General features: G+C 39.1%; 1 protein-coding gene across 8 annotated transcripts in view; it reads right to left on the minus strand.

Annotated features, from left to right (window-relative positions):
• Btrc (beta-transducin repeat containing E3 ubiquitin protein ligase) overlaps nt 1-24,774 on the minus strand; it is a 185,438-nt gene that overhangs the window by 95,694 nt on the left and 64,970 nt on the right. For 7 of the 8 annotated variants that reach the window (XM_057777412.1, XM_057777407.1, XM_057777408.1 and 4 more), the window contains one exon: nt 16,511-16,618. The exons of the other annotated variant lie outside the window; for it this stretch is intronic. In XM_057777412.1, coding sequence (XP_057633395.1) covers nt 16,511-16,618 — 108 coding nt within the window. The remainder of the gene's footprint in view (nt 1-16,510; nt 16,619-24,774) is intronic. 8 annotated transcript variants of the gene reach the window in all.

The raw sequence follows: 24,774 nt of genomic DNA on the forward strand, positions 1-24,774 counted from the left end.
ATGTAAGTTAACAGTAATATCCTCCCATATGCACAGGAGCTTGTACACAGGTTCTCAATAAATGTCTAGTGAATAACTAAAAGCTCCTTGAGGTCCAAGTCTGAATCTTAATTTATGCTCAATACTTTCTAAAACACCTGGCACATACCGATGAGTAGAATAAAGCTACGATCCTGTTATTTGTAGGATTTAGATTTCTATGATGTCAATGGTATTTTATAATTCAGTAAAATTTCCTTAAAATCACTATAAAAACTATGTGTCAATGCCAGGCATGGTTTTTCAAGCCTATAATCCTAGCACTATGGAGACAAAGGAAGAAGGATCACGGAAGATTTGAGGCCAGCCTAGTCTATATAGCAAGTTCCAGGCCAGCTAGGGCTACAGGTTACTGTGCCCCAAGCAAGCAAGCAAGCAAGCAAACTGCATATCTTATTTCTGTCATTTTAATGAAAGTAATTAGTACATCAAACCCAAGTAACCCAGCTTCGCAAGTAAAAACATAGGCATAAAATACTGACATGTTCATGGAGCTAAGGAGATGGCACAGGCATATGAATAACCAATTCTAGCAGAAGGTGAAGACAGGAAATCCCAGGGCAAGTTGGCTAGTTAGACTTGCAGGACTGGTGAGATTCAATCTACGTAAAGAGTGGAAAAATAAAGGGCTGGAGAGATGGTTCACTGGTTAAGAGCATTGGTTGCTTATCCAGAGAACCTGGGTTCAAGTACCAGCACCCACATGGTAACTCACAACTGTCTGTAAATCCAGTTCCAGGGATCTGGCACCCTCACATAGGTATACATGTAGGCAAAACACAAATACATATAAAAATTTAAAAAATTAAAAAAAGCAGAGAGCAACAGATAAAGATATCTGTCAATCTCTTCAAGTACATGCACACAAAAAGGCACCTGATTATACTGATTAATGAAGTGCCAGTACATACATATTCCATGAATCCAGTGAGTAATACATATGAATATATCTACATATTAATATATGCATGCTTCTGTTAAGGACTATTTTGAAAGGTAGAATACACAGAGTTAAAAGAAACCAAAATATGTTGTTTTATGAGGTAGAATCTTTCTATGCAGCCTGGCTGACCTAGAACTTGCTATGTACATCAGGCTGGCCTTGAACTCACAGAGACTTATCTGGCTCTTCCTCTTCTGCAGGCAACACCACTCCACACTTAATTGGTCTTCTATTGTTTTTAGTGCTGTACAGAAATACATTGCACGATGTCTTTAGGAATTATTAAATTGTGCTAGATGTGATGGTAAATGCCTACAACCTTAGCATTTATGAGATGGAAACAAAAAAAAAATCCAAAAATACCCCAGACATTTAAGGACAGCCTCATCCACAATCGAAAGTTCAAATCAGTCTAGGCTGAGATGATGAGATCCTGTTCCAAACAAACACCCAAATACACAAATAAAAAGCACTAAGTTAGGACTAACACATTCTTTAAAAAAGAAAAAACTACCTACTTCACTATGGAGGGTTTCAGACACACCCAAATTTATGTTAAAATTATATTTAAGCCACCTAGTAGACCAATGCATTACTTACAGCTTGCTCTGGTTCTGCCATAATTAATTTTCCTATAGCAAATTTTCGTTTTATATAAGCAGAATCATATACCTGCAAGATTTCATATCCTCTTTTGTGTTTTGTTCCTATCTTGAGACAAGGCCTCATAGCCCAGGCTAGTCTCAAATACTCCCATCTCAACTTCCCGAGTACAGGAATTACAGGTATGTGCTATGCCTAGCTCACAGCACCTTTAAATCTACTGACTGCCAGAAAGTATTTCTGACCACCAGAAACAAGTCCTATTTAGGAATACAATCTGTTATTACTCATTCTGTCTATTCCTCTATGACAATTTATGCATGCAATTCCTTTTAAATGTTTGACACATACAAAGCAAAAAGAGAAAAAGCATATCATAATCAGTTTTACTGATTAAAGGTTAGAAAATTTTAATTCAGTTGAATAATTACTCTTCTTCATAAAAATCTTTTATCTAATAAAAGACATCTTAATTCTAAGAAATTAATCAGATTCTTTCTTCCTCAATTCATAATTATAAAATACATGCTAGGACCTTTTGAACTAACCAGGATGGGGTTAGACTGAGGTCACAGCGGATCAGATGATTACCTTCTCTTCCCTGGAGACCATGGAGTAGTTCCAGAGGCTGCCATTAGATAGCAGCACAGTACACACCATCAGTCATATCTCTTAAAACCTCTCCCACAAAGGCTGGAATTCTCTCTCTCTCTCTCTCTCTCTCTCTCTCTCTCTCTCTCTCTCTCTCTCTAATTCAATTAGTGCAGTCGGCAACTCCAGAAAAGAGTAATTCAATTAGTGCATTGTGGAGCTCTATAATACCTCTCAGCAGATGTTCACCATCTTCGGGAACTGGAGCTAGGATTCAAATACCTGTATGACTTCGATACGCCACTATGCTAGATCATTGTCAAAGTGCTTACATATGCTTTTCTGACTTCAAACAAAAGGTGAGGAAACAGCCTAGGCTAACCTCCTAGAAAGGTTTCTAATTTTACGCTGCCATAATTAAGTTACATTTTCTAAATTATATTTAAAAACAAATGCACCCTAGCCCTCAAAAGACGAGATCTCAAGTATGAGAGCAGGACAAACTACAACGTCAGATCCTGTCTCGAACAAACAAACAAAGGAAACCCCTCTCCCAAAGCCCAACTCTACCCACATGTCCTCTACATACTGTAACTACAGAGGACTTCCGGAGTGTTTCGCAGGGCTAGGGCTACAAGCTGATGCTTTCATACATGCCCAGCATGTATACTCTCACTAAGTCACACTCCCAGGCCTATTATGGTCTACTGGTTTGCAGCACTGTACTAGTTATGGATTCTGAATTGCAATGAAGACAATGTCAAGATGGGAGTGTATTCACAAGGAAGGACAAACAAAAATGGTAACCCCCAAATAAGGGTACAAAAAGGACAGAAATGATGGTTGTATCTTCCAAAGAAACTGCAGAATCACAAACATTCAACATGTTAAACAGAAGATAAAGCAAAATGACAGGTCTCCTCAACATATAAAGTTGTTATTCCGAATCCAAAAAGATCAGTTTCAGCCCTCCCAAAAACCCCACTCATCCCTAGTAGTTCAAGAGCAATATATAAAAATATAGGGCACAGGATTCGCATGGACATATCTGCCCAAATGTTTCTCACTAGATTTCTTTAAATCTAGTAAAATGTAACTATTATGCATGCAACTGTCATTCAATACTGTTTAAGGAATAAATGCAAGAAAAAAGTCTGTTCAGTATACATCACAGGCCTAACTACATTTTCTGATCCCGACTGGCTGACTCTGCAAATGTAAAGCCAAGGATCTAGGGGTGGGGACAACTGGATATGAAAAAAGAACAATTACTCTGTATTACTACAAAGCACAGAGTCAAGAACAATAAACGAACAAAAATTTGACTCCTTGCAGGAAATCTTCCTCATAACACCAAACAAAGAGGAAAAAACAAAAACAAGAAACCTTGCTGAGTTCACTTCTCCCATACAGGTAGAGATCAAACATAGATTAGATGACCCCCTGCCAAACACATATCATAAAGGACACCTGTATTATGAAACAAGTGACATATTGTCCTCTGGTGTCCTTTCTAATACTGAAATTCCATAGTTTTGTAGATATACTGATTTTTTTCTCATGAACTAATAAGCTTGGAATAAAAGTAACTAAGCTAATTCTCACACAGGTGCGATGGTGTAAAAGTGCACACAGCATGTGAGCAGTTTTTAACTAAAGCATTAATAATATACCATGGGAAGAAATTTTGGAACTTCCTTGTATTAAATTCAGGAGACTGTAAATGCGCACATTCCTGGTCTTATTCCCTACATTCCAGTTTTTGTTTTGGTTTTTTAGAGGTTTGGGTCTTACTTTCTGAGCACTCTACTTCTAAAAATAAGGAGTATATCTCTGGATACAATGGAGCAGGGCTTTATTTTACAAAGTCTACTGCCTGTGTCCTATCATGACGTCAGAACAGGAGTTAAGAGCTATTGGGAGAATATAGTAGCTCTCTGGCGCAGCACACAAGCATGCATGTGCCCTGGGTTCCAGTCCTAGACCCTCACTTCAGTTCTGGAGCAGGAGAGATGGATGACTCCATGGTCCAGAGCACTGGCTGCTCTTGCAGAGGATCCAGATTCAGTTCCCAGCACCTACATGGTGGCTCAGAACTATCTGTAACTTCAGTTCTAGACGATCTAACACTATTTCCTGGCCTCCATGGGTGTTGCACACACATACATGCAGACAAAACATCGGGGGGGGGGGGACAGATAAGTAAAGTGGTTCTTCTTTTGCTCTCTCTCCCTCTTTCCTTTTTTTTGAGACAGGGTTTTTCTGAATAGCACTGACTGTCTTGGAACCCAACTCTGTAGATCAGACTGGCCTTGAACTCACAGAGATCCACCTGCCTCTGTCTCCTGAGTCCTGGAATTAAAGGCATGTGCCACCACCACCTGGCTTAAATGATTCTTCTTAAATATTAATATAAAATATAATTTTTGCACATTAAAACATTATTTTTCTTACTACAATTTCAATCTTTGATAAATTCATCATTCGATTTAATATTGAAATAGTGGGATTAGGGCTGGTGAGATGGCTCAGCAGGGAAGGGTGCTTCCCATGAAGCCTGACTTCTATCCCAGAGGGAAGGCGAGGACTGACTCTGGCAAGCTGTCCTCTGACCTCTACACATACGCCCTACACACAAGTAAATGCAATTCAAAAGTTTTAAAGATCTAAATAAATAAAAATAAAAAATATTGGGTGAACTTTCTATTTGACCAGCAGCATTGTGATATAGTTGGCACACTGTTTGCTCCTGTCTACCAGAGCTTTCTTTCTTTTTTTTTTTTTTTTAATTTTTCGAGACAGGGTTTCTCCGTAGCTTTTGGTTCCTGTCCTGGAACTAGCTCTTGTAGACCAGACTGGCCTCGAACTCACAGAGATCCGCCTGCCTCTGCCTCCCAAGTGCTGGGATTAAAGGCGTGCACCACCACCGCCCATCCTACCAGAGCTTTCTTAACTTCAGCCTCAGACACAGAGGTGAGACCTAATATGATTCTTCCTTACGATGGGGCTCTTCACAAACCCTGATTATCTATGTATTAGCTCAACTTTAACCTCATAGCTTGCATTTTTGTTCAAGTGTTAGGTTCATTTGACTCTACTAGTGCCAGATCTCTTTAACATTGTCCCTTTTTATGTGGTTAAGGCAACTACTTCCAACCCCATGAATGAAAGTGGACAAACAGGGGAGAAAGGAATGAACTGTGAACACCTCAAACAAGAAAGGTTGCTTAAAAACTCAGTGTCACATTCTGACAGTTCAATATTTCATGACCAATACAAGGAACGCGCAACGACACTGCAACTTTAAATCTTTCCCTCTACGCCAGTCTCTTTCTCTCATTGTAATGCCAAAGGGAACAGCAATCAGAGTGGAGATGTTCAACGTGATAGAGGTCAGGACACCATCGGATCAACGTACCAGAAACACGACCTTGTTTATTTTTTTTTTCCACAGTATTATTGTTTACAGGGTGCTTTGCTCGTGTACCTTGTGGTTCTTAGCTAAAAGATGAAATTACAGCCCAGGATGAAGCGCTCAGGCACACATCCAATTTGTGTTTCCATCTCAGAAAACAAAAAGCTTCTAAGGCCCTCAGGCTGCCATTCAAACTTGGAGGCTGACATTTCTAACAGCATGAACCAGAGAATGGCAGAGAGAATGATCTAATGCATTTCTGACTTGTCAATCAAAGATCTCACCTCCGCTGTCTTGTAAACAGTTGGGGGCCATCTAACTACATTCATAAACCTAGGGAGAGCTTACTGCCAGCTGGGGTGCTGGAACCACCCGCTCTGGCTTCCACCACCAAAACTATGCTTCAGTTTTATAGCCTCACTGCAAACAGTGCACAGGCACAGCTCCAGGACTACTGAAACAGAACCAGAGGAGGGAGCACAAAAGAGATTTTGGTCAAATACTCTTATTTTCAAGCTGTTAGAATCCTGTATCCATCTTATCCTCATTTTATTAATTTCTCTCAAAGGACTACACTATGCTACAGTTGATATGCTTAAAAAATTAACAACCTGCCACTTAAAAAAATCTAGGGGAAATACATTAAAGCAGAAATGTCCCTCATGTTTTACTATCAGCAAAGAAACTGATACAAAACAGTGACTAATACAATAGGTAGAAACTACAATAAGAGCCGCAGCGTCGTTTTAATGAAGCTAATGAAGAATGTTCATTCAAACATAAAGCTTTTGATGCTTATAAATAGCTTTATATTACTAGCTAGAAATGGTGAGTAGGTTTACGTAGAACATGAAAATAAAAGAAGATTACTAACCCCTCATGGTTTCTCTTATTTATGACTATATGGCCCAACACATGCAAAGAAGTCAGACCCAATCAGGCTAAGACTTTAACTTGCTACTTAAGGTTCAAGTATGAAAAGGAGCACTTGCTTTCTTCATGCAAATTTTACAGTGCACAGAACTGCAACTTAGCTCATAACAAGAAACTGACACCAGCTTTTTGCTGTACATCTACGAACATGAAGGTGACAGATAACCCAGCATGAAAAGATACACTGCAAAATTCTGCTGCCACATGCCAGTTTCAAATAACTATTTCAAAATATAACAAATCTGGTCTCCAGGGGACTGCATGTGAGAATGTAGAAAAGCTCAGATCTATTCGATACCATATTCAGAGAAAAACAAAGCCCGTGTGCGCCAGCTCCTAATAGTAAAGAAGTAGAGTTCTTAGGGTTCTTTGAAGCTACAGTCAAGTGTGTATGCTTCTGGTTTGCTCACATGTTTCCTATTAGTTTTAAATAAAGCATTCTTAAAACACCCTGGCTTAAACTGGGTAGTGGTGGCACACACCAGCATTCAGAAGGCAGAGGCAGGCAGATCTCTTTGAGTTCAAGGCCAGTTTGGTCTACAGAGCAAATTCCAGGACAGCCAAGGCTACACAGAGTAAAAACCAACCAAACCAATCAACCAATCAACCAAACCTGACTTAAATATATGACAAAAAAAAAAAAGTTTCCTGAATACTGCCTATCTACCGAGATTCTTTCTCTTCACAGTCCACACATCAAGTTTAGAAGCTAACATAAGAAAGGAAAGCAAAACAATAAACCCCACCACATAAAGCAGAACACCAGTGAAGGAAGGTATAAATGGCCGTGGCCGTCACAGAAGGACCCTGAATGAACACATATGGAACTATGGCCTCTACCCAGCACAAACAAACATGGATATAACAAGAAATCTTAGAATATAAAGAAGTAACATGTATCCCTCTTCAGAGAATATAGAAGATTCAAGTGCCCACAGCAAGAATCATCTCTTAGGCAGAACGCCTCCAAAGGCTACCATCGCCCTCCTCCCATCAGTTTGGGTCCATTCCTGTGGGTTTCTTTCATTTCTGGCAGTACCTGACTTTACTATCTATCCCTTCTGCCATTATATGTTCTGATGGACTTAAAGCAGTTGAAGGAAAATTCACTCTTATTCAATATATCTAAATTAAGAAATAAATACTTTGTGATGATTTTTATTTTATATATACATTACAAAGAAAAAATGTCTCAAGAAAATCTGATTTGTCTCACAAGATGATGATTTTGGCATTCTAAACATTAGATAAAGTCAGACATTACCCCATAAAAGAACATTAGCTACACCTGGACATGTTAAAATACTCAGCAACAGAGAACTGTGTTATTAACAAACTTGAAACAAAATAATTCAACAACCATGCAAGCTGCTGGAAAGATAACCAGTCCAAGAAGTCACTTCTTTAATATAGATTTTTCCCAAGACAACTGTAGCCAACTCAGGTCATTTCTACTTTTTATACTTGACAGTATACAAAGAAGATGAAAATACATATGCTTAACACTAGATTTCAATGTTACAGATAATATTTTAAACATAACCACTATATTTTTTAATAATTTTGTGTTTTACACACACAAGAGCACACACACATGTATACACACACGTGAACACACGCAGATCCATACACACACACAGAGGTAGGGGGTTGTCATGTGTGTCAGTCTTTCTTCTTACCTCTGACAGAATCTGGAACCACACTGGTGACCAGGAAGCTTCAGTCATCCCCCTGCCTCCACCCTCGCCACACTGCTTGAGTTACAAAAGGCTACACACAGGCACACTTGGCTATTTTGTGGATGCTGTGATTTGAACCCAAGTTCCCATGCTTGCACACCAAGCACTCTTGCCCTCTGAGCCATCTCCCCAACCCCTCACTTTAAAGACATGATATTCGGAAAAAATGTATTTCCAACATTTCCCATATATGCTTCAAAACTGAACTTAACCAAGACAAAGGATCATGTCTAGTCACTATGATGATCTCAACCTTTCTCTAGTCCAGTGCTCAGTATATTCAGCATCTTGATTTTACTCCTTTCTTTTACAAAGGGATACACGGCAATGAAATAGTCAAATAACTGCCCAAATACACACTGCTCTGAAGATAAAGATGTTGACATCATTGAAACTGAACTATTAGTTGGATGGCAGTGCCAATCTTTAATAGCTTAAAATGTGCATTTGTTCATGAGCAAGAGTCCAAATTCAGAATACAGAATCCAACTCAGAGGGGACCATCACAGTGAGTTGTAAGAAAGCCAAATATATAAAATTTGAGGACTTCCCATAAATCAGATCCTGCATGTTTTTCTTTTCTCTGTGCAAATGTGTGATGATTGGAATGACTGTTTAATTATCATGATTTCTTTCTGAATACAGAACATCTGTATATATGTATGTTAAGGGACTACCAGCAATATAATGCTTCTTCTTTTCTTACCCTGTATTTGTTAATGGATAGCTTTCTTCAAATTATCTAAGTCTGTTTATTCATTAACTCAGCAAAAGTATGAAATATTACTTTTGACAATGGAAAAGTAAATGAACAAAACGTAGTCCAACCTTTAAACAATTCAGTCTAACAGAAGACACAGAACAGTCATCCCGTGGCAGCATAGCATTGTTGCTGCATAATCTGGGCACAATGTGTGACTAGCCGGAGAGGGAAAAGAGTGAACATCACGAAGGGTTTTATCCCATCCCAACTTATTAAGCTCAGTCTCTCAAGGGTTATCTCGATAGGTAAACACACACAGGCAGAACGGCAGGGTCCTCAGGTGGAGTGGTCAGATGACACAGACAGAGATGCATCAGAGTTTGGTCAAATGCTGCTATTTTCAAAATTGGAATCCTGTACTCATTTTGCATTGCAGGGAACAGTAAATTTTGCAACAGCTGAGAATTATATGAAAGGAAAACAGTTGTGGGGTAGAAGCCAGGCTCAAACTTCATTCAACCTATAACCATGTAAGGAACTGTCCACAAAATAAAGAGTGGTCAATATCATCAGGTATACCAGCTGGTAAATAGTATGAGCAAGCACTTAATTTATGTGAAATACTGAAGTACTAGCTAACATTAATAAAATGATAATATCTGAGAGAACATCACTATTGGCTTCTTTCTGCTTCTTTGTATTTTCTATAGATAATAATAAATGTTTGATTTATAATTAATACAAACAATAAGAACATTCAAAAAACTATTATTTGTCTATACATGCCTATGCATACATGGATGCATAATTAAGTCATCCCAGACTGATGAAAACAGGTATGCTAATTAGCGATAATAATTAGAATTTATATATTTACTATTTTTTATAATTCTATCATATAATATTGTATTATATAAAATATGATGTTATAAATTATTATTATTAAAAACTATTATTGGAAACAGGGTCTCATGCATCCTATGTAGCTAAGGATGACTTTACACTTCTAGTCCTTCTGGAATCACAGACATGTGCCATCGCATCTGGTTTATGAAATGCTGGGGATCAAAAACAAAACCTCATGCATAATAGGAAAGCATTATACAAATTGAGCTACATCTCCAGCCCAATAATGATCATTTTCAAACAGAAAGCCTGGGGCTGGAAAGATTGCTTAGTGGTTAAGAGCAGAACCAGGCTCAGACTGCAGGTAATCCTGTGCACTAGAGCCCTAGTCCCTTTCCCACATGCCAACCTCTGGCCTTCCTTTCCTTCTGGTCTTATAAGCAGCTCTCTTTCTGCTTATATTAAAAATTTTGACTCCTGTGATGTAATCAATCAACAGCTAACCTGCTTCAATATACTCTTTGGTTTTCCAGTAAAATCTCTACAGAGGTCTGGAGAGATGGCTTAGAAATTAGAAGCACTTAGCACTTACAGTTCTTGAAGAGGACCCAGGTCTGGTTTCCAGCACCCACGTGGTGGCAGATCCAATGCCCTTTTCTGACCTCCATGGGACCAGGCACATACATATATGCAGGCAACACTCATTCATACACATTTAAAAAAACTCTAAGTGTTCTCCTAATAAATTCCAAATGTAGTTACATATAGAGAATGTGTTAAGCTTTTAAAAATAACTGTTGACTTTTTAAATTAAAACTACAAAAAGCTCTGGTAGTGAACTGGTTCAGAATTATTTTCTACTTTAATACAAAACTGCTTTAGGATAAATGAAAATTTGAATTTTTCTTGGTTCTTTGATACCCAAGTTAGAAGGATTAAACACACACACACACACACACACACACACACACACACACACACACTTTAGAGACAGGATCTCATGGATTCCAGACTTGCTATATAGCCTTACACTAGCCCCCAATTCACAATACTGCTGATTCTTGAGTCTGGGATTACAGACCTGTATTATCAAGCCTGGAACCTCTCTCTCTCTCTCTCTCTCTCTCTCTCTCTCTCTCTCTCTCTCTCTCTCTCTCTCTCTCTCCCCCTCTCTCCCTCCCTCCCTCCCTCTCTTTCCTTTTCCTTCCTTTCAACCCCCACCTCCGTTTTTTTTTTTTTTTTTTTTTTTTTTTTTTTGAGACAACTAGTTCTGTAGAGCAGGTTGGCCTGGAACTCACAGAGATCAGCCTGCCTCTGCCTCCCGAGTACTGGGATTAAAGGTGTGCGCCACCACCAGCAGGCATATATAGAGCAGACAGTCTTCCCATGATTTAAACAAAGCATAACAATGAATGCAGAAGCGTATATGAAAATTCATCTGCCTTTAATTACTCCAGAAACTAGATGTATCAAAATGAAACAATGCCAGTATTAATGTTTTGAATACAGTTCATTCAAATGTCCTTTCTAGCTGGGCAGTAGTGGCACATATGCCTTTAAAATCAGCGCACAAGAGAAAGAGGTAAGTAGATCTCTGTTGAATTTCAGGCCAGCCTGTTCTACAGGGTAAGTTCTAGGACAGCCAGGCGATACAGAGAAACCTTGTCTTGAAAAAGAAAAGTCCTATCCATTATTGTGTTGTTGTTGTTGTTGTTATTGTTGTTATGGGGGTTATCTATGTAGGGCAGGCTGGCTTCAAACTTGATGTGTAGCCAGACTGACCTTGAACTTATGATCCTCCGGCCTCGCCCTCCAGACTGTTGAAATTACAGTTGTGTACTTTCACATTCTGGAGGTTTATTATAGTTAGTTAAAGAAATTAATAGTATTTTTCTACTCTCACTTCGAACAATAAATATCATAGAAATATTAAAATTAGTTTTCGGTCTCTCAAAATGTTTTTGCCTTTTTTCTTTTTATTTATTCTTTTCTCATATATTACAGCCTAATCATCTCCTAGTTCCTCTCCTACCTCCCCTCTCCCCCACATCCGCTCTTTCTCCTACCCCTCAGTAAAACTGTGTGTATGGTGGCACAGACTGGTATAGGTAAGGGCTACATAAGACCTTACCTCAAAACAAAACAAAAAAAACAACCAACAAAAATGATAAGTTACTGAAACAATCTTTCTATAACCACAGTGTCACACATCCAGCCAGGTCAAATTTGTGCTCAAATCCTTCCAGCACCTTTGTCCATGATGCCGAGTCCTAAGTGATTAGGTGATCAGTAGCTTCCTTAGGCCTTTCTCAGTAAGTTTCTCCCATTTCCTCTGTAGTCTCTGAAATAGTTGTATCTCTGTGTGTATGTGTGTGTGTGGCGGAGGGGGTGTGTGTGTTAACGCACTGAGCCATACCTGTCCTCAGTCTAACTCTGTTTAAATGATTTCCACTTGTTTTAGATTCTCAACACAGGTTACCTGATCCTTCTAACCCCAACTCTGAAGTTAGACCATGATTACCTTGTTTTATTTATGGTGCTACAGATAAAATGTAGGGACCTTTGCACACAAAGCAGATGCCCTTACCACTTAGCTCTAACTCTAGGCAGGTCCCTCTCGTAAACAATCTACAATTTTTCTACACATTCTTCATAGAACCAATCAATTTGGGGAGATTATGCCTTTGAGATGATGTGGCTTCGTAGCTCTCTTGCTTATTTCACAATGGCATATAAAATATGACACATATGTAAACATAAACACATGTAAAACTATGAAATTTGGGCTTCTATATATACAAAGATAAATAGGTCTCATCACATTCACAGAACAGGTTATGACAACTATGTAGTGAAGAATTAACGTTATTCAAAAAGAAATTTGGCCTTTGCCCTTGGTTACCAAGAGATGGTCTCTAGGCTTCTTGACCTCTTGCTGACAGAAGGGTCTCTGTTTGCCTGGGAACTTTAGATACTAGAAATACAATCTACATTGAGGGCTTGAAGTCACACTGTATCAGTTTCAACGCCAAGAGGAGATAGGCTTAGTGTGGCCTACGGGGATGGGCTGGAGACTAAAAGCCAGCCATGCAGGTAGTAAGTGAATAAGTCACAATAAATATGACTTTGAAGATTGGTATAGATCACCATACGCTGTGGCTGGGAGACTATAATACCATCCATGGTTCCACAAATAAAGAGTGATTAAAAATTCTACATTGCAATTCCTCCAAGATCCTTTCCTATATGTCTCTTCTGGGTTTTGTTTGTTTATTTGTTTTTTAATTAAGTACTATTTAAAAATTATTTATTCAGGGCTAGAAAGATGGTTCAGATGTTAAGAGCACTGGGTTTCATTCCCAGTACCCACATGATGACCCACAACTACCTGTAACTCCTGTCTAAGGGGAACCAACAATCTCTTCTGGCCTCTGCAAGCACTGTATGCATGTGGTACACAGACATACACCCATACACATAAAATAAAATATTTGTGAGTCTGTATTTGTGCGTGTGCATATGCATATGTGTGCGTGTGTGTGTGCGTGTGTGTGTACACAACCGAGGTCTGGGGGAGTAAGTTCTCTTCTGCTACCTTGAAAGATCCAAGAATTGAATTCAAGTTCCTAATTCTTACCCACTGAGCCATCTCTCTGGCCCTTGGATGTCTCCTTTGGATAAGTTTAACCTGTATCCTTTTCCTGTTAATAAACTGTATCACTGTTTTCAGAAAATTCTTTGAATACTTTCAAACAAATTATCAAACCCGACAGTGACTGTGGAGCCCCTAAATGCATCTAAAGCGAGGCCAATCTTGAAGAGCCTATTCCCTGAGACTTTGCAGACTAGTCAAACTCATTGAAACCATCTAAAAACCAAAAGGATCAAGCAGGGCTTGGTGATACACACCTATAACTCCAGGGTTCAGAAGGCTGAGGCAGGATGCACTAGAGTTCCACATCAACCTGGGCTATAAAACGATATTCTGTCTAAAACAAAACAATAACAAAACAAAACCAGAAAACTCAAAATCAGCAATAGGTTGGACTCAGTTCTTCTTAGGTCAATACTTTCCTCAGCAGGACACATCGTTTAAAAAAATGAACAAAAAACAAACTTAATAAGACAATTCATTCTGAGATGAACTAACACTCTCAGATTATTATATATACTCTCTAACAAAGCAACAATGTATATGATGATGATGATGGAAAGCAACAACTATTACCATGTGTTCATTCATGTTCACAGTCACCACTTAACAGATTTTAAAAAAGAGCATCAGAGTAAAACAATTTATTCAAGATCATACTACTAGTGAGTGACTCTGGTTTGAATGAAAATGACCTCCACAGGCCCACAGGGAGTGTGGCACTATTAGGAGGTGTGGCTTTGTTAGAGGAAGTGTGCCACTGGGGGTGGGCTTTGAGGTTCCAAATATTCAAGCCAGGCTCAGTGTCACTCTCACCCTGTTATCTACTGATCCGGATGTAGAACTCTCAGGAAACTCTCCAGTATCACATTGCCTGTGTGCCACCATGCTTCCCGCCATGACAATAATAGACTAAACAACCATAAGTCAGCCTAAATTAAATATTTTTCTTTATAAGAATTGTTGTGGTCAGAGCTGGAGAGATAGATCAGAGGATAAGAGCATTGACTGCTCTTCCAAAGGTCCTGAGTTCAATTCCCAGCAACTACATGGTGGCTCACAACCATCTGTAATGAGATCTGATGCCTTCTTTTGGCGTGCAGGCAAACATACAGACAGAATATTATTCATAATAAATAAATAAACCTTAAAAATTGCTGTGATGATATATCTCTTTACAGTAATAGAAATCCTAACTAAAACAGTGACAATGTATTTAAAAAGATTTACCTATATTTAGAGTCAACATGCTTTACAGTTTTAGAGTATAAGTAAAGGAAGATTGACATTAAACTGTACGAAGGAAAATTAAAGTCTCCAGCAGGATCATTGATAAAATAGTATCACTAAAGACTGGTTAACTGTCAGCACTTACTTCCTTTCCTTAAGACTCAACCAAGGGTACTTTCATATTTGGTTACAGCTTGTCTATGAATTTCCTCTGAACAGATAATCAACTGCATAGGTTAAAAACAACTAGGTAAGGACTGGAGATGGCTCAGAGGTTAAGAGGACTGGCTGCTTATTCAGGGTTCTGAGTTCAATTTCAGTGCTCACAACCAACTATCATGAGATCCGGTGCCCTCTTCTGCTGTGCAGGCAGAACACTGTGTACATATTAAACAAATCTTTAAAAAACAAAACAAAAATTGGGTCCTCTGTGAGAGTAGTAAGTGCTTTTAATTTGAGTCATCTCTCTAGTCCCTAAAAACTTATTTAAAGCAGGTTTTGTGATGTGGGGTGGTAACCACTTATAATCCCAGCACTTGGGAGGTGGGGGCAAAGTCAGAAATTCAAGGTCATCCCTTGGCTACGAGTAAGTTTGTGGCTAGTCCAGTCTACATGAGACCCTGTATCAAACAAAAACAAAAAACAAAAACAACTAGGTAAATAGCTGGGCATGTGGCCCGCTCCTATAATTTCAGCTTTGAGGTAAGCCTGTTCTACAGAGCTTAGTCCTGTCACACACATAACACTCTCTCTCTCTCTCTCTCTCTCTCTCTCTCTCTCTCTCTCTCTCTCTCTCACACACACACACACACAAAAAAAAAAAAAAAAAAAACAATTTAGGGAGCTGAATAGCTTAATGCTCTTTCCAGATGACCTGAGTTTGGGTCTCAGAACCCATGTCTGGTGGTTTACAATTGCCTGTCAGACACAACAGCTTCAGGGAATCCGACCCTCCCTTTCTGGCCTCCTTAGGCACCTGCATACACATAAATAAAACTAAAATATATCTAAAAGGAAAAAAGGACTATTTTTAATATTATTATAAAATGTTAAACACAAATTCCAAATACCTGAAGTGAACAGACAACACTTCCACTAAGAAAACAATCGTGCATGATACCCTAGTCTATAAGCTCTGAGCACCAAGTTCTTTCATTTTCCTCTCCAATGTTCCATTTTCTTTTTCTATAGCTTCTCTTACATCCTGGAACTGACCTCTTGGCCTCTAAGAAAGACTGAGAGGAGCTAGAGCCCATCAATCATGTAAGACAACTGGAGTGTCTCAAAATGAACAAAGTATCTACAGCTTTCCCACTCTGAAACTAGAAACCATCTTTAAGATACAAGTAACAAATAGTTCTGATAAATTATACACGCATGGATAGTAACATAGTAACTCAAGCATTCTCAACATAGCAGTTATCATATGAAAAACATAAAATGTGTGTGCATCTAATTTTAATCATCCAATCACATGATTTGACCTTATGAAGGTCCAGAGTAAACAGTACAATATGAATTGCTATTTAGATTATTTTAAAAATTAGTATCATACTTCTTTAAGATCTGAAACCCACCATCAAGCTGTGCTATGTCCATTTTGACAAGCCAATTATGATAAAGATGTTTTAAAAATAGATTAAGTTTGGGTCTACATTAAAAGTAAGTCATTAAAGAAATACTGAGTGATGTGAAATACAAGCTATATAATGGAGAAGAGGTGGATGTAAGTAAAGCATTGGAAAGAAAGAAAGACATACTAATGAATTAGACACACACACACCCCACCAACAACCCACAGAGACAGAGAAAGTACCTGGAAAGCTGTGAGTGCGCCAGTCCCTGGGTTATACAGGCATCGCAGCGAAGGCATGCTGTCCGCCAGGCTGGAGCAGCCCAGCCACAGAGACCTGGGCATAGAGCACTGCAGAGAGAGGACAACTATGAGATGGGACAGTATGAGACAGGATGGCAGATTACAGGAATTTTCAAGGGTTGGTTGAATGCAATATTCAAGTTGTAGCTGGCTTTTATGACAGAAACACTGGGAGAGGTAAGGTGCAGTCTCACTATGCAGCCTTAGCTTGCCTAGAGCTCGCTGTGTAGACCAGGCTGCACTCTGCCTGCCTCTGCCTCCCAAGTGTCACTACGCCCAGCTATGAAAGAAACATGTTCAAGAAACATAATATATAGTGATTCTAACCCCAGAGAAACTCAAAAGGAGCCCTAGTAGCCAAAAGGCAAGAAAGAGAAAACAAGTTAGAGTTCCAAAAACCAAGTAGGCCACAAAAGCTGTCCCCATTTTCTACGATTATACCCGAAATAGGAAAATTACTTCTTAAACAGAATTGACTGATCCATTTCCTTTTTGGACCTTACCCACCTTCTATAAATTCATCATAAATAATACAGACTAAGCAGAAAAAAGAGAACTTTGTGGTAGCATTACTATATGAAGAATGGTAAAATAAAAAACAAAATACCATGTGAAAACCATAAAACTTTTTTTTTTTTTTTTTTGGTTTTTCGAGACAGGGGAGAACTTTTTTAAAAAAAGAAAAGAAAAAGCATTGTATCTATCCCTAGGGCCCCAACAGCAGCTAACTCTGCATAGTTTGCATATGCTTTATGTAGCTGGTTAAGTCTGTTATTCATTAACCAGAATGCACAGTTAACCATAGCAGCTGCCTCTTCATCTTTCCAGATGGATTAAAGGGGGCAGGACAAGAAGCAGTTCAAACAGAAACAAAATAACGGGAAGAAGAGAAGGGACTCTGAAAGCTGAGGTACTAAAACCTTCAGCAAAGAAATATGGGAGAGAATAGTGTATTCAGTAGGCAAAAAACTACCAGTTCTAATGACACTAAACATTGTTATTATTGTGCTTTGAGGCTAGGAGAGGGTAGTTTGCAGGGGTGTGTGTGTGTGTGTGTGTGTGTGTGTGTGTGTGTGTGTGTGTGGCAATCAGGGGTCAACCTCAGGTGTTTTTTCTCTGGAGTCATCCACCTTTTTCCCTGAGATGAAGTCTCATCTGGGACTTGCTGATTAGACTAGGCTGGCTGACCAGCAAGAGCAAGGGATCCTCCTGTCTCTGTCTTATAAGAGCACATGCTCAGGTTGTTTGTTTTTTAACAGGGATGCGAGAGCTGGAACTCAGGTCCTCACGTTTGCCTGGTGAGCACTTTACTGACTGAACCATCTCCCTGAGCTCTGTTTAGTTTCATAAGATACTATGTATGACAGAATGGAGCCTACATTCGTTATGTTTCTCTAAAAGTACCCTGGGTGAAGTTTTGTCCATTAGCTTGAGCACTATGATAGTACCCAACCACACTCAATGAAGATAGATTTTAAAAGAGAAGTCATTTATTCACAGCATGTGAGACAATGTTCTGGTTCTGGGGCGGGGGTGCGGGTTCAAGACAGGGTTTCTCTGTAGCTTTGGGGCCTGTCCTGGAGCTAGCTCTTGTAGATAGACCAGGCTAGCCTCGAACTCACAGAGATCCGCCTGCCTCTCCCTCCCGAGTGCTGGGATTAAAGGCATGCAGCACCACCGCCTGGCTGGTTCTTTTATTTCTTTAAATAATTAGCAGAAATTAGCAACAGGATGCAAGATACTCATCCTACTCAAACTGCTTATATAATAACAGTTGCTAAGCTCCAAATATGATCCAATCTAGACTCCTGCTTACAGGTCATTTTCCTCATTTTACAGTTCAGTACTTGTCTGTTCATGCTCATGAATTTAGAAAACAGCACAAGAAAGTAGAGACTAGAATCCACACCTACTGCTTCCTAGAACTCTCCTCCTGCCTTCATCATCCCTATTTCATAAAGTGGGGATGGAGAACTTCAAAGATCTGCTAAAGGCATCACTAGAAAACACAAGTCAAACGGTGACATCACCCTGAACTGCTACAGCAGCGAATTCTATTTACTCCAGAATTTCTTTACCTCAAGCTACAACTTATTTTACAAACAGCAGCTAAATGAATAGTTGTCTTCAGTGGTATATTATGCAACTCACAACGGCTCCCTAGATTGGCTGTATGAAACCAAGCACATTATCAACTGGATCTGCTCTCGCTGCCTTTATCTACTCACCTTCTCTATCCTTTAGCTGGCTCTGCCACTTCAGCTAGCTAACTACTTTGATAGTCTACTCAAATGCTTATCTGAGCCCTAACATATTTAAATTTGTAATTCCCGTGCTCTTTACTTCTGCCATCTACAGCTATTATTTAAGTCTGTGGCTCCCTGGCACTATATTTACTAATGTCAATCCTGTCCAGATGATCCTGGCACTTGAAATACTCATTGGGAAAAGAGAACAAAGGGGACAGCCAGGAGGATTTAAAGATTCTATCTCTTGAGAATCCCTGCCCTGTACCGAGGAACCAAGAATGCTTTTCTTGGGCAGGAAAGATGGCTCAGCTGTTAAGAGTACTGGCAGCTCTTCCAGAAGAATGCGAGTACAATCCCCAGAACCCATATGACTGTAACTCTAGTCCCTCAGAATCTGATGCCTTCTTCTGGCCTCTACAAGCACTGTATGCACATGCATGCAGGCAAAACATCCATATGCACAAAACAAAAATAAAATCTCAAAATTTTAATTGAAAAAAAAAGTATGCTTCACTGTCTTTCCTTCCAGTCAGCTTGTCTCATATACTGAGCTCCAAGCCAGCCAAGACTACATAGTGAGACCCTGTCTCAAAACAAAACAAAACAAAACAAAAAACCAAAAACATGCTTCAATGAAATAACTTTCATAAGTTAGTTACATTAAACTTTTCTTAGGGAAAATGTTCTTACAATTTATTTGGTAAGTATTTACTGAATGTTTTTCTTATTCTGGACACCAGATACAACAATGGACAAAAGGAAAACTGCTTTTTGGTGCCACTTGCGATGGAGCCAGAACTTCATGCATAATAGACAAGCAATCTACCACTCAGTTATATTCCTAGCCTTTAAAAAAGTGTCCTTTCTTAGCTGGGTATGGTGGCTCACAACAATAATCCCAGACCTTGAAAGACCGAGGTAGGATGATTGCCTATAGTTCATGATCAGTTTAAGTTTACACAGTGAATACCATGATAGCCAAAGCTATTAGCAAACTGGCATCAAAAAACAAAAACAAAACAAAACAAAAAAAACCTTTCCTTTATGGAACTTATAGTCTAACAACATTCCATCAGCATTAAATCCCTATACATTAAAATTTTCTAATATAAGATGGGCAGTGGTGGTGCATGCCTTTAATCCCAGCACTCAGGAGGCAGAGGTAGGCTGATCTGTGTGAGTTCAAGGCCAGCCTGGTGTATAGAGTGAGTTCTAGGACTAGCTCCATAGATACTGAGAAACCCTGCCTCGAATATCCAAAAAACAAAACAAAAAGATTCCTAATATAAAGAAACTTGCTGTTAAGACTTACTATTATGTTTTTCTTTAGAGCTATGGTGCATTTATTAAGTGTTTGGTTAAAGCTGATGAGTAAAAAAGGAGTGTCATTCTGAAGGAGATTTCAATTTGAGATATATGAGAGGCATAAAAGATGAAAGTACATAAAAAAAAAAGAATGCAATGGAGGGAAACAGAGTAAGCCTGGAAGACAGCTATCAGAGGAGGCAGAACTCACACATGCTAAGCATACTGAAGCCCTCTGCACAATGCACAGTCAGCACCACTGGGTCTAGAACTCAATCAAAACCCCTTCATCCACAGACCTGGGACTCTTCCTTCTCATTACAATGCACATATTTATTTGTATTTGTGAGAGTTTCACAGTTAAGTTTTGAAAGCATTTCTCAGGAATTATCTGTCTCCTGTTCTCCATGTGAATCTGTGCTAGTTTTTATTACCACCTGATGAACTGTTATCTGAGCTTCTTTCAATGTTGTTCATTCTAACAGTCCTCCTCATTCATATATCCCAATCCTCCATCAAAACTCCTCTAGCCACTAAAAATCTGAAAGGGGCTTACCCTATCTGCTTAAACTAAAATTTCAAAATAAAATTATGATCAATAATGAGCCACATACACCCAGGGAAGCCACTATATATACCAGTGTGATTTCCAAAATAGTATTAACTTCCAAATACCACACAGAGGATGCATTCTTGATTATTACAAGACAATTGGTATGGGTATGAAAACTGCACTTGAATATAGTCAGATTTGCACATTACCATAAGATTTTACATATTATGGCTCAATTTAAAAACCAATTTTCAAATTGGTTTGTATTGTAATAATTAATCTTACTCATACTGGTAAATGCTGCTTAAATCTTTGAGAAAAACAGGTCATTACAAAATAAATGGAATAGGCTCTAACTTTGCCAGTTTCCCTTCTTTCTTCAGATTTAAGAACATTTTTTAAATGAAGGGAGAGAAAAGGCAAAGGAAACAGACAATGAAAGTAGAAAACATTGTCATCTTGGCTGCTACGATCATATGCATTCTGTGCCTTTCAGGCCAATTTATGGATCAATTTTAAACAAAGATATACATATTCTGTCCATTTAATAAATATTTCCTTTGATGGGACAGTCAGACCTGTGATCCCAACTGCTAGAGACTAATGCTGGAAGATCATACATTCAAGACCTGCCTCATCTATGGAGTAAATTTAAGACCAGTCTGGGCAACTTGGCAATACCGTACTTAAAAGAAAAAAGGTTAAAAGGGGCTGGAGATACAGCTCAGTGGTAGAGTGCTTCCCTAGTGTGTGTAGGTTCTATCCCCAGGACTGAAAAAAATGTTTGAAAATCCAGGTATGATGGCACATGCCAGTAATCCCAATTCATGGAAAGCTAAAGCAAGAATATTGAGGTTAAAATCATACTGGGCTCTATAGCAAGGCTAATAAATATTTAAGAAGCGCATAGCTTTCTAACTAAGGTTTGGGCTGGCCTTGCAAATTATATTTAAATTTCTAAACCCCCATCCTCTCAACTTCTTTGCTGGGGGAGCAAACCCAGAGCCATGCTAAGATAACACTTTGCCACTGAGTCATACCCAAAACCCTTAAATTTTTTTTTTTTTTCTTTTCGAGACAGGGTTTCTCTGTGGTTTTGGAGCCTGTCCTGGCACTAGCTCTTGTAGACCAGGCTGGTCTCGAACTCACAGAGATCCGCCTGCCTCTGCCTCCCAAGTGCTGGGATTAAAGGCGTGCGCCACCACCGCCCGGCTAAAACCCTTAATTTTTTAAATAAACCAAAAAGAAGTGGGGGGTGTCAATTCAGCAACTACAGCTATATTCCCACATTTAAATATTTAGCTTTTACTAATCATTCATCTCAAGAGCTAGAAAGTCAGGTAATAGACAACATCTTGTCCTGTGTAAACACAGTTCTGCACAGCACACACTCGTTTCTTCAGCTCATTTTCTCTCTAATCTCACCCCAGATGACTCTCCTTGGCAAAACTGCAGAAAGCCAGACTGAGGAGATGGCTCAGCAAGTAAAAGTGCTTGATGAGCAAGCCTTAAAAGTCTTAAGATCTGAGTTCCATCCCCAGAGACCATGGCACATGCACACATGCACACACGCACAAAACACAGTAAGTAAAAATAAAATTCAAAGTAAAAACATTCTTAAAAACTTTAGAAAGTTAAAGATTACAATACTTTGTTTAAACTGCTTAATTTCTCCAACTATGTAAGTTCATCAGCTTTTAAAACACATATATAGAGGTTGGAGAGACACTTTAGTGGTTAAGAACACTTACTACTTTTGCAGAGGACCAAGGCTGGGTTCCTAGCACCATGGATAGTGGCTCTAACCTGCCCTTAACTCTAGGTCCAAGGGACACAATACCCTCTTCTGGCCTCTGTTGACACCAGACACACAAGTAGGCAAAATGCCCATACACATAAAAATATATTATGTATATATATGCACACACACACAAGCTGGAGATGTGGCTCAGCATTTAGGAGTACTTGCTGCTCTTGCAGGAGACTGGAGTTTATTTCCCAGCACACACATTAGGCAGCTCAAAACCATCAGCTCCAGAAGATCCAACTACCTCTTTTGGCCTTCACCCTAGTCATGTACCTCTACCCACACTCAAATACACATACCCACACACCTCCCACATACACATAATTTAAAAACTTTTTAAAAAATAAAAATAAAAAAGCCTATGCAAAATAGAAGGGGTGCTAAACGAGTTTCTAGTAAATCCAAGATTAAGAGGGAAGAATGAAATGTTGCAACAAAAGGTGTGTGGTGCTTCAAGAGCACAGCATCACATGCCTGTCATGTTCAAAGGTTCAAATCCTCCCTGAGAACCCTGAGAGCCTGCACTCCTCTCCCACACTTGACTGCCTAAAGTAACGCCACAGATACTTTTCACTGATGGAGGGCCCTCCAGGCAACGGGCTGGCCTCAGCATTTACTATATGAAAGCTGAATAACAAAATCTCCTAAACTCAGGTCCCTGTTGGTCAAATTCTAGGAGTAATAGAAGCTATAATAATCAACAACAAAAAGATTGCTGCACTGAGAGTTTATGTATCCTTAAGCCATGGCAAAGAATTCCCTTTCCACTACTTTATCAACTGAAAAAAAATTCAGGTCAAGAGAAAAGTAGTATTCCATATGCCTTATAAGGCATTCAGACTCTTAACTTACCAAGTCAATGATCACCTTTTAAAACTTATGTTTATTTATTTACTTATTTATTATGGGAGAGAAAGAGGTGGTCCACATGCCATGGTGCACATGTGGAGGGAACAGGACAACTTAGGGAGAAGCAAATCTTTCCTTCTACTAGGTGGTCTTGGATCAGGTTGTCAGGCTTCATAGAAGGGGTCTATGCCTGCTGAACCATCTTGCTGGCCAATCCATCAATGATCACCTTTTAAGGAGTCCTATTTATTAATTCATTCCAAAAATGAAACTATCTCCTTGTACAATGAAAGATGATCAAATCAATTTAGCTTATTACACAAAGTTGTAGAAAAACTAAATAAGGGTTATAAAATTTGCAAAATGTGCCGGTCAGTGGTGGTGCATGCCTTTAATCCCAGCACTTTGGGAGGCAGAGGCAGGCAGATCTCAATGAGTTCAAGGCCAGCCTGGTCTACAAGACCTAGTTCAAGGGCAGGCTCCAAAGCTACAGAGAAACCTTGTCTCGAAAAAAAAAAGAAAAAAGAAAAAAAGAAACAAAATTAATTTGCAAAATCCACTATTATTAATAATAGGCTCCCAAATGTGCCAATTCAATTTCGAAATATTCTGGGAAGACAGAATGAACTAAAGTTCATAACAACGGTAAATTCATCCACCAATCAAATATTTATTCCTAATGACCAGAGTGGACACAACTGTATATAAAGAGAGATCTAAAGATTATCAGATGGAAATTGTTTACTAAAAAATTTTGCTTCCTTTAATTATTTCATTTAAAGAGTTGTTAGTATTGTTATTTCTACAGAAAAAGGAGCTCAGAGACATTACAGTGACTAAATGGCAATGGCAGAAATGAGGTCGAGGTTCATCAAACCCCTACTCTCATGTAATTTATACTCCTCTGTGTTCATACATATGCACATATGCACGCATGCACACATGCACACATCTGCAGTGTGAGCACAGTGCTGGGAACTGAAACCAGCCTTGAGTATGATAAGCAAACATTCTAAGCTACACCCTAATATATACTTTATTTTAGGAGCTAAATTAACAGTCACTACAAGAAGGCATAAAAATAACACTGTGTTAGGCAATAGTTGTTATTAATGTTTTGCTTTTTTTTTATATTTTTTTATTTTTATTCTTTTTTAATTAAAATTTCCACCTGCTCCCCGTTTCCCATTTCCCTCCCCTCCTCCCAAATATTGCCCCTCCCCCCAGTCCCCTCCCCCTATCCCCACTTCTCTTCTCCTCCCCCCACACCATTCCCCCTCCCTCTCAATACTGAAGAGCAGTCCAAATTCTCTGCCCTGCGGGAAGACAAAGGTCTTCTATCTATGTCCAGGAAGGTGAGCGTCTAAACAGGCTAAGCGCAGTATTCAGAAAAGTTCAGACATATGGGCTGGAGAGATGGCTCAGCAGTTAAGAGCACTGA

Source organism: Chionomys nivalis, chromosome 8 (assembly GCF_950005125.1).
Source record: "Chionomys nivalis chromosome 8, mChiNiv1.1, whole genome shotgun sequence".
NCBI classification, from domain to species: domain Eukaryota; kingdom Metazoa; phylum Chordata; class Mammalia; order Rodentia; family Cricetidae; genus Chionomys; species Chionomys nivalis.